The sequence below is a fragment of the Paramormyrops kingsleyae genome, chromosome 2 (genome assembly GCF_048594095.1).
Source record: "Paramormyrops kingsleyae isolate MSU_618 chromosome 2, PKINGS_0.4, whole genome shotgun sequence".
Taxonomy (NCBI): domain Eukaryota; kingdom Metazoa; phylum Chordata; class Actinopteri; order Osteoglossiformes; family Mormyridae; genus Paramormyrops; species Paramormyrops kingsleyae.
The window spans coordinates 41,303,789-41,314,856 of NC_132798.1; the positions used below are offsets into that span (position 1 = coordinate 41,303,789).

General features: G+C 44.7%; 1 protein-coding gene across 1 annotated transcript; it reads right to left on the reverse strand.

The window, feature by feature from the left end:
• Nucleotides 1–508: 508 nt before the first annotated feature.
• On the reverse strand, nucleotides 509–10,300 carry brap (BRCA1 associated protein). The gene is made up of 12 exons (XM_023824557.2): nucleotides 9,972–10,300; nucleotides 8,877–9,044; nucleotides 8,430–8,613; nucleotides 7,739–7,928; nucleotides 7,172–7,285; nucleotides 6,738–6,886; nucleotides 6,178–6,253; nucleotides 4,063–4,201; nucleotides 3,094–3,203; nucleotides 2,738–2,827; nucleotides 2,265–2,368; nucleotides 509–1,712 (listed from the first exon to the last, which is right to left on the reverse strand). Exons 1-12 carry the CDS (start codon nucleotides 10,048–10,050, stop codon nucleotides 1,346–1,348), a joined length of 1,770 nt encoding a protein of 589 aa, XP_023680325.1. The 5' UTR covers nucleotides 10,051–10,300; the 3' UTR covers nucleotides 509–1,345.
• Between the last annotated feature and the right edge of the window lie 768 nt (nucleotides 10,301–11,068).

Consider the following 11,068-nt stretch of genomic DNA (forward strand, 5'->3'; position numbering starts at 1 on the left):
ATACTTGATCATGTACGCCTTTGTTCCAGTTTTAGTTCTGTAACATGAGTCACATACCCAGACACATGTACATGAAGGCGATGCTCTTTTCAGCTTGGCAAATCCAAAGGACAATCCAAAGGGATACTCATTAATCTTAAATGTAACTAGACGGCCCTATATGCATGTATTTGCATTAGGTGTTTTAGAGTTTAATATTACACCTCAGGCTGATATACTCTAAGCGTCCATTGGCACTCCACACAGACAAATGGGCTGATCATACAACAAATATGGATAGGACACACATGAAATTAAAAGATAGACATTTATACTGATCTAAAGCAAAATAAATATACACATATATAAATGAATTTATAACTTAACTTTTCTTTCCTAGATCTATTGAACATGTGTGCATATTATTTTATAGTTTTACCAGCATTTTTTTTTTATATACAAAATGCTGTACTTGAATTTAGTTTTGCAGCAATATGACAGTCGTGTTCCACACAACATATGCAAGAGGTCAGAGAACCAAAACAAGCTTCTTTAATCAGAAGGGCCCTCCTTTGTCAGCACCCCAATCCCCCCGCCCCAGCATCACACAACTTGACAGGAAATTAAGAGCACATTGCCTGAGTAACATCCCATAAACACTGGAAATGCATGACAGATTTTAAAATACTAACAAATAAAAAAACAAAATCAGTAATATGTAAGAAACCAATACCGCTGTCATACCAGAGAATTTGCATAGAATCAGGACAAGCTTAGTTCACTACATAAGACATGTTGTTCCCCCTGCTGATGTTCCCAATACCTCAGAATCTTTATTTTGTTAGCAGACTTACAGTGAGGATACAGTTGGACAGTAACGGCAGGAGCATCATGACTTTGGCTGATATATGAACGGCAGTATGTTCACAAGGTTCTGACCACGGGGATGAAATAAACATCGATGCCATTAGGCTTCCACAAAAAAGTACAATAATATTAGCAAGTAAGAGGCAGCTAGACTTACAAAGGATGAAGAACACAGGGGAACACAGGAAAATAAAAACAGAAAATGTGGAGACAGTGTCCCAGGGGAAAGTTCAATGCTTGTCATTCAGCTGGCCAGCACCTCCATACAAAAGGGGTGTATTAATAAACTCATGCCTCCCCCCATGAGTCTGCTCAGGACCTGCCCTCTTAACACCTTCTTTTTCCCCTATCAAGGGGACATTTATTTACCCTTTGCCCCACAAAACAATGAAGCAACAGAATCACACAGACATAAGGGGTCTATTTCCTTAGTAATCAGGTGACTTTGGAGTGGCGAAGCCTGGGCACCTCTTACAGTATATTGTTATTAAGTGCTACATTACTTGCCCCGTTTTCCCCGGCCCTTGCGGGTGCCCAGTTTTGTGGCACTGGTCCCGGGGGTAGGGCCAGGCGGGCTGGGGGCAGCGGCTATGTTGATCTGGCCCTCCTGAATCTCCTGCCGGGTGTCCTCAGGCATTTGACTGATCTGCTGCTGCGTCTCCAGGTAGAACATGAGGTCCCGGACCTGCTCCTGTAACTCGGCCACTCGCACCTCCTGCTGGGCGGTTGCCTCTCCTGCCCGACTCTCCTCATCACGAAGGCGCACCTGCAACTCTGCTTGGTTGGCTCGCAGGCATTTGTTCATCTCCTGCTCCTCCTTTAGCTCCTGGGACAGCTTGCTCACCTTGGCAGTCAGCTGTGAGCACCTGGCGGGGGTTTGGGGGCAAGGCAAGTTGTAGAAAATGGACAGAGACATTTAGCACAGAGCGGTGTGGAGAACAAAGCCAGGTGTGGGACAATTGGGAAGAGAAACATCTATAATAGACCATAACAGATACCGGTTCAAAAAATCATCACTAATCAATTAATTATCAATTATTCAATCAACAGTTATTCAATTACTCAATCAACAGATAGTCAATCAACAATTACTCAATTACTCCCCAACAGATAATGGAGTATAAATTCATTCTTTTAAGTACATTAAATAAACAATGCAATAGTGAACACATAATTGTTATACAATGAAGCTACAGGCACAGGGAGAATAATTCAATACAAATTCAACCAGGGTTTAATTGTGCAAGCATTATAAACAACAAACAAACAAACAAACAAACAAACAAGCAAGCACACTTACTAATTAAGAGATAAACAGAAACTAGACAAGGCTCCAGCTGGTCACAAAAATCAATAACTGGAAAGAAGCTTAATGAAACACTAGGCATGACAGTGCCCCCTGGTGGACAGGATCTTACTTCTTCTCCATGGACTGCCTCTCCTTGGTGACGTCTGCTAATTTCCTCTCCAGACTGTCACATTTCTCTATAGTCTCCTTGAATTTTGCCTTCATGTTGTTGATCTGCATGTAATACAATGACCTATTGTCAAAGCAGAAGATAAACGTAGAGGCTAATTTAAAAAAAAAACCTAGATTAAGGCAGCCTGGAACTATGAGTAATTAATTATCAGCTGTTTCCTAAAGAAATTGATTAATTTGCAGCACAAAAATACAATAGGCACAATGGAAACTTTTTAATCTAAAATACCTTTCAAATAAAAATTAAGAATTGTTTACCTCATACTAAAGTAAGAATTTGCCTGGATAATCTAATTCTCCCTAGTGGAGATAAAAACAATGAATGTCATCATTCACTGCTCTCTTATCTCATACAATGTTTCACAAAAATACAGAATATTCTGAATACACAGGGGAAAATCTAATTCCAACCTCCTCTGCAGTATCTTTTTCCAAATGAACGATTTTATTTTCCCAGTAGATCCGCTGGGATTCCAGCTGACTTGTCAGCAAGTATGAATACTGGGCAGAAAACAGGAAAATGATTCAGTAATTAGTGTCGTAAACCACACACACATGCAAAATTATATATTTCATATATAATTATAATTATATATAAAATATATATACACACATATATACATACACACATATACAGACAGATAGATACTTTATAAATCTCAAAGGAAATTTATTTATATGAATATTTCCCTAATATTCTTGTAGTTTACAGTGGTCACTGGCTCTGGCTGGACAACATCTGAGAAGGCAGTAGATGCCAGCTCTACCTCCAGCTGCAGGGCGTCAATCTTCTCTTCCTGACAGGAATCCCCTTCACACTCGTACTGCACCATCTTACCATCTGTTTTACATGCCACCAGTCGGTGGACGTAGTTGTCTGAAAAATGCAGAAACTGGCCATTAACTTGACACTAGCAGTCATGATCCTTCTGGTACAGCAGCTAGCAGCTGATGTGGTCAAGGGTGGCTATTAATGTGAAAAAGTACTTCCAAAAAATCATGGAACAGCTCTAAAGGCATTAATTAATGTACAAAGGCAATGCAAAGCCTATCTTTGAACTGCATATCCAGTGCAGGGTTCTGGGGGGGGGGGGGGGTTCACACAGACAGCATAGTATACACAAGTGAGGTGCATCCTCGATGGGATGCCAATACATCACAGGGCACAGGGCTGGGGTACAGCCTGGATGGGATGCCAGCCCATCACAGGGCACAGGGCTGGGGTACAGCCTGGATGGGATGCCAGTCCATCACAGGGCACAGGGCTGGGGTACAGCCTGGATGGGATGCCAGTCCATCACAGGGCACAGGGCTGGGGTACAGCCTGGATGGGATGCCAGTCCATCACAGGGCACAGGGCTGGGGTACAGCCTGGATGGGATGCCAGTCCATCACAGGGCACAGGGCTGGGGTACAGCCTGGATGGGATGCCAGCCCATCACAGGGCACAGGGCTGGGGTACACCCACTCCACACAGAGTATATCAACCCCTAGCTATGGAGGTGTGAGGCAACAGAGACCCTGTGCCAAGCTGCTAACCCAAAGGCTGCTAACCTGACTGGCAACCACAACAAGCAGAGGGAGTTCCATAAGTGTCAGCCACAGTCAATAAGGCTTTAAAATTTTGTAGTATGTGAGGTATAACTATCCCTATAAGATACTATGGAAAAAGTTGTGCCCTGTTCCTAGTAACAGGGAGGTTAGTGTGCCGCATGCAGGAAGGCCTGCCCCAGCACCTCCAGCGTAGTCCCACACGCGGTGGTTGGTGAGCTGCATGGCGTAGGTGTGCTGCGTCTCCTCGAAGTGCCTGTAGGCGTGTCGGCTGACATAGCGACCACAGCCAATGTGACCACAGATCAGGCAGATCCACAGGTTCTGTGAGGGATTAGGGATGGGCGAAGGAGGAGAGGGAGGGAAAAGGGAGAGAAGTGAAGAGGAGAGAGAGAGTACAAAGAGAGGGTGGGGAGACAGCGAGGAGAAATGAAGAAGGGAGGGGAGAAGTGAAGAGGGGAGAGGAGAGAAGAGAGAGGGTGGGGAGAGAGGGGAGAGGAGGGGAAGTGAAGAAGGGAGAGGAGAAGTGAAGAGCGGACAGAAGAGAGGGAGCAGAGAGGAGAGAGAAGTGAAATGAGGGTGGAAATAGAAAGGAAGAAGAGGCATAAAGAGATGAGAGGGAGATGAGTGAAGGAAGGAGAGGAGAGAGAACAGAGGGAGGGCAGAGAACATGAAGAAAATAAAAAAAGAAAAAAGAAGTGAGAAGAGGCAGACAGAAGAGAAGATTATTAGAAAGATAAAATGTAAAGAGGTCATTAGATAATTATGTGTATGTTTACTTTTGTTTATGTGATAGATACTGTTTTCCAGTGTGGCAGCAGGTGGGCAGCAGTGGCACCTGGCATCCGCAGGGGTGCGGGTTCGCCGGCCCTTTTAAGCCTGGCTCTGTGTGAGTGGAGCCTGCCTGATCTCGCCGTGCTCATGCGGCTTCCCTCCATGCTCCTGAAGGATGGTGATCGGCAGCCGTGTCACACAGACCTTCATAACGCTGCATTTACTGATCAAAAGCTCGTCTTAATGTCCATTGTGTGAATGTAGTTCATTCCAGTGGCTGGTATCCACTTTCCACAAGGACCTATGTAGTGATGAAAGTACAGGGCACAGGACACCCTGGATGGGATGCCAGCCCACTGCAGGGCACACGCAACCACACACAAAGCTCCACTCACCTAACTGTATGTTTCTGGACAGCAGGAAGGAACCCGCACAAACACAGGGAGAACACACAGAGTCCGCGCACAGAGTCCGCGCACAGAGTCCGCGCACAGAGTCCGCGCACAGAGTCCGCGCACAGAGTCCGCGCACAGAGTCCGCGCACAGAGTCCGCGCACAGAGTCCGCGCACAGAGTCCGCGCACAGAACAGGGCCAGTATTCAAACTCCCCAACCACTGAGCCACCGTGCTGCCCATTGTAACTGATAAGAGATAAATGATAACTCTTCGCACTCAAATGACTGTTTAAATAGTATGATACAGTATAGCCCAATAACACTATACATGACAGTGTGGAAACCAAAACAGTGTCAGGCTAAGATGCAAAAAATGCTCTCTGGAGAAAAGAATAAGACAAAAAACTGCAAGCAAATAAGCTAATAACCAAGGAACTGCTGGGAGTGAGCAGGGGGAACGCAGATGGTGAGAATGGAACAGGCTGGCATGAGGCCAAGGGGCACAGAATAAGGGCCAAGACAAAGGCAAGAAAATGACTGTGTGTGACTCTCTGCTCCCACCCCCTGAAGCGAAAGCATAAGCACAGCAAATACAGGTTACTCCAGTCTCCAAGCAAAAGCTATGGGCAAACGATTGCACAGATTTGGAAGCTATAGGAAGAAAAACAAAATGAAACACTAAAAGGAAATGCAGAAGAAAATGAAAGGCTCGTGTGTCCCATCCCTGCCAGGGCTGGCTAATGACTTGGCATGTCTAGTACGCTGCTATTATGCTGCTATTATATTACCTAGGAAACAGATTTAGAGATTTACAGCTGTGCACGTCAGACTTAAACAGCTGCATATTCAGGTTAACCACTGGCATTAAAAGCATTCGTCCAAGGGGACTTAAACCAGCATACACCCGTAAGCCACACATCACCTCCCTACACCAGCTTACGTCTGAGGATTTGCCCCTTTCTGCTGGGAACCTGGTGTAGCTGCAGGTTTTCATTGCACCATTTAAGCTTCAGCTAAAAGTAATTAGATCCCCGGCTGAGCCAATTTGGCATCCCTCTAAGCGCCGTGAGGTCAGTAGCGGTTTAGAGCTGGAGAGGGGTTCTTGCAGCGGCACTCCGGCGGCGCCATTACCTCGTGAACGCCGCATTCGAAGCACTTGTTCTCCTCCACCGGCTCAGGGGTCTGGCAGTACCTACACACGGGACACCTGAGGACAGAGAGAGGTCAGGTGCCTTTTAACAGCGGCAGGTAGACCTGCAGAACTCCCCCTGCAGCCTGGGGGCAACCCAGACATGGGGGCACCCATGTAATAAACACAGCAACGACCCCTCACTGCCAACTGGTGAAGAAAGGGGGGGGGGGGGGGGGGGCGTGAGAGGTGCCTGATTGTCTTTGACTTCAAAGGTGATACTGAAGGTTTAAATAAATGCTAATAAAATGTAAATAAATTTTACGGAGGGGAACTCTGCTGTATGGCAGGCTGGAGCTATAACCAATGTTAAACGTGACCTAGCATGTCATGCTAATATCAGCAACCACACGCTGCAGTTTAGCCCATTTTTCGGCCTTAATTTAATAGCAGAGACATCATTTGCCGAGGTTACTGGCCAGTTATTATTATTAAGAAGTTAGAAGTCGGCCTTGTGCTGCTCCTCTGAGCGCCAGTATCCCGCCGCGCCCTGCTCACTCACGTGGCGTCCTCCCAGCGCAGAAGGCACTGGCTGTGGAAGCTGTGATTGCACACGGTGGTGAGCACGCCGTTCACCGACTCATCCATGCGCTCCAGGCACACTGTGCACTTTGGCAGCTCTGTCAGGTCCATCACTGGCAGGCTGGCACCCTGGAAGGTGGGGTTTATGAATACAGGGCGGGGCATCATATGTCTAGGTTATTCTGGGGTCAAAATTCCTGACAGAAGCAAAAGTTCACAATAGCAATACAAACTCAAAAAGGAGTTTTCAACGGGCCAAGTTACAATAACAGACTGGATACAGCAAAGAATTACAATCACCAGAGAGATGCATCCAGAATTTGAATTTTACCACTGAACAGACAAATTTAATCGGGGCAGCAGCTGAAATTGATGACAAAAGACAGTTGGAGCAGAGGAAAGCAAAGACCCCACCTCCTCAGATTTGAAGACCTCAGCCCTCTCCACGTAGACCAACTGACAAACGGCTTCCTCGATCGAGTTGAACTGCCGGCCATTGCAAGTTGTATAAAAGCTATCTGCATCAGCCTGGAGGAGAGTGGCGGGGGGGGGGACAGAGCCTGAAAATGTGTGCTTATACAGAATACAAACTGTACATGTGTATTTGTTAATAAATAGCATCCTCGATCATACTGCATATGGCAAAAATGTTTTGCATATCCCATTCCAAGGATGTTTAACGTGTCACTATAAATCCATTTTAGTGACTTACAAACTAAACTACAGTTCACCAGATGCAGGCAAGAAAATCTTGTGTGAGGGATGTGTTTGCTGAAAGGAGAAGAGTCAAGCCTAAAACAGCGCAAGTTTCAGCTAAATCAATATCATTGTGTATTAAATAAAGCACGAAATCCTCATGTATTATGCCTCAGTGATCAGGTAAAATAGCCAGCTATTCAGCGGTTCATGGAGAAGTATTCTCATCTTCATTGAGATTCAGTTGTAAGAATGACAGCATCTGTCCATTAGACACGTAACTACCTGGGAACTGAACTTGATCAGCACCATGTACTGGTTGGGTGTGGAGTCACGTATGATCTTCATGTGCTCCATGACATCATTAAAGGGTGCTACGAACTTCATGAGGTCGTGACTGGTCATGGTGGCTGGGACAGTCAGAACGCAGAGCATGGCACTCCGTCTCACATCCTCTGTCAGTGATGTCATCTTACTGCAACAGACACAAGCGTAAGGAGGCTTCAGGGCCCAAACTGCTTGAATTTACCGGCTTCATTCCTGTTCACTGGGGCCAAGTACTAATTACGCCTACAAGACTATGCATCTAAAACTATACTAATATAAAGAAGTTTTATTCACATTTATGTCTTAAATTACTTAATTACCAAATTTAATATTTTTATATTATTGTTCAGAATAAGACTATAATTGTGATAAAGAATATTCCTCTTCCCATTTGCTTAGAAAACACTCCAATTTAATGGGGTATTATGGGCTCCCCAAGCGAGCTCGATGGGCCGAATGGCCTCCTCTCGTTTGTATAGTTCTTATGTTCTTATGTTCACTCAACTGATTGCTAATGACACAAATTAAGCTACAGGAAGACCTGATAATAATAATTAAAAAAAAAATCAGTAAAAACAGCCGGCCTGCAACTGAACTGAGCTAAACACTGCTGGTCTGTCTACTTTGTGCAAAGGGGACTCATGCTCACTTGGTCTTGTAGAGGTGCATGATGCCATGGACAATCTCCACAGATGGGTTTCCGCTGAAGAAGGAGATCTGCTCCGGCAGCTGTTTGGATGGGGAATCCGGAACCATGGCTGCCTCAGGAGTGCTGCCTTCATGGCCAGACCCAGCAGTCTCCTCTGCCTCACTGCCACCTTTCCCAGAATCCTCTGGAATTGTCACCAAAACAAAACAAGCCACCCCTTAAAACAACAGAATATACAGTAAAGCATGTCCTACCTCTGGTAAATTGATCCAAATTCAATACACTCCATCCACCTCCCTCTTTGGGCACTTATGGCCAAATAATGACTGGGGAAAAAAAAACGCTGTACAAAACATTCTATATATGTATAACTAAAATTGCCCAATAGGCCATAATAGTGTTTTGCCCCCCCCCCCCCATACAACTGTTTCACAGAAGTTACTCCACCTGTGCCTGAGCTGGGTGCAAACGTCTCAATGACCATGTCAACCATGGCCCGGCTGCCGATGTGCTGGTGCAGGAGGGTGACCCTCTCTGAGTCAGACTTCCCACTCAGGGATGAGTGGGCCAGGCCCAGCGCCTTCTCCTGGACCTCCTCGTCAGACATGTCTCCTGCTATGGAGTGAAGCTGAAATTCAGCAGCTAGATAGATATGGCTCTATGCAAATATCAGTCTATGGATCCCAAAGGGCAGTGGCTGATATCCCTGCTCTTGTATGCTTCATCTGTTTACGAAGATATTCAACTTGAATAGATTGAATGAATACATCAGATCAAGTGTAAACTAGAATGAAGTTTGTTTTTGATAGAAGCATAATCTAATATACGGCAACAATGCATCTTTTCTTGCAAGCAGCACTCATATTTCTTGATTAAATGCTAATGAGTCATGACCTAATCACCTGAACATGTTTTCATTCGTTTATTCATTCATTCATTTTCTATACCCACTTGTCCTGCATAGGGTCGCGGGAGTCCGGAGCCTATCCTGGAAACAACGGTCGCAAGGCAGAGGATAACCCAGGACGGGGCGTCCCCCCCCCCCCCCATCACAGGATCACACACACCATTAACGCATACACCTTCACACTTTGGGGGAACTTTGCCATCTCCAATTTGAGCAAGTTTTCCTTAAGTATTAAGTGTCGGTATTTTTAAACACATTTCGTCATACTGGCATCATTCACTTTAACACACACATATATGTAGTGCGACACGGACCTGAACCTCCAAAACAGACTACAAATTCAAGTTATGCAGTTTTGATTGATGCTTTTTACAACTACTAATTTAACTCAGCCCCTGATTCAGTAAGGGCTGTCTAGTTAGTTACACATTTTTAAATGGATTCTAAATTTTTTTTTTGCAAGGCTTGCAAAAGTCTCGTAGCTTTTTTAAGACTGTTATTTCTGTGTGTGCATCAACCGTGACATGAAGGCAGTAAATACAGATAACCCAGTTAAATTGCGTGGTGTCTGGAGTGCCCTGGGCACAAAACATTACTGGGCGTATTGAGGTGATAAGTTAAAAGTCGAAACTCACCGGCGTTGTACTGGAAACCTTCGGGAAACAGGGACTGGTCTGCAATCTCCAGACGGATGACAACGAGTGACACACTCATGTGTTAAACGACGTCTGACAGCCCCTCTGACCAAACAAAACACAACATCTACGGAAAACACAGTGGAAAACGGGACCAAAAACGCGACACGGTCAGGATTTGGCGTGGAACACTCAACGAATTGTTATCAAACTAAATCTAACGTCCAGCTTCTTTATTCGATGTAACACGGACACTTTCTTGCCACAATCACCATTCCCAATTACATCAACAGAGCGCTCGACCCCTGTTCAAACTACTTCCGGGTTACGTTTGTTGTTATACGGATTCTCTATAAGTTCAACGCCGAAGCGTCCACGAACTCCTACGGATCTTACGCTGTTTACTTACGCATGTTGTCTAAATGCTCTATAGCCGCAGTATCGTTTTATCTAACTGGCTAGGTAGGATTTGACTCGGTGGTGGAATCAGTGAACTCTTGCGCATTGTTTATTATACTTTTTATTTATGAACTCCCTGCGGCAGGATACTATGTGTTATCTGTCATCCCGTTCATGCTGTCGCACCGACTTCTGTTCTGTACTTCTTGGTGTATGCTCCAGGTTGACCGAGATTGTGTTCTGAGTAAGAGTTAAAAGACGATAGGTCCCATCGGGTCTTTGTAAAAGTAGTTCATCACAACTGGGGATTGGATGATGAGACAAAACTGACGGCACTATTCAGTTATTGTTAATGATCCAGATATATGATCTTTCCAACTTTATTTAATTAAAAAAAATAATTAAATGTTATGAATTAATCTGCAAGTAGTTGTTACCATTCTTACCCCAAAAATGTAATAGTGAAGACTAGTCGTTTTTTAAACAACAATGAAGAAAAAGGAAAATCAAATAAGATATATACATGTAACATTAAAACATAAAAAGCACGGCTATTGGTGATTCAGGATAACTAGCCTCGCGGTATATTGTGACCTATATGATATATAAATATAGCTTATAATTAAATGGCTTGCTTATTTAAACAGACACACATTCAACTTCCCTTATCAAGGATACAAACACAGTCGACAATCAAG

Bases quoted from the DNA above. Each gene is read 5' to 3' on its own strand.
- brap (XM_023824557.2), bottom strand. From the start codon at position 10,050: ATGAGTGTGTCACTCGTTGTCATCCGTCTGGAGATTGCAGACCAGTCC. The intron at 8,614-8,876 runs GTGGAGTAACTT...TGACAATTCCAG, and splicing joins TGCACCCAGCTCAGGCACAG to AGGATTCTGGGAAAGGTGGC. The intron at 3,204-4,062 runs GTGCTGGGGCAG...TGCATTTTTCAG, and splicing joins CGTGTGGGACTACGCTGGAG to ACAACTACGTCCACCGACTG.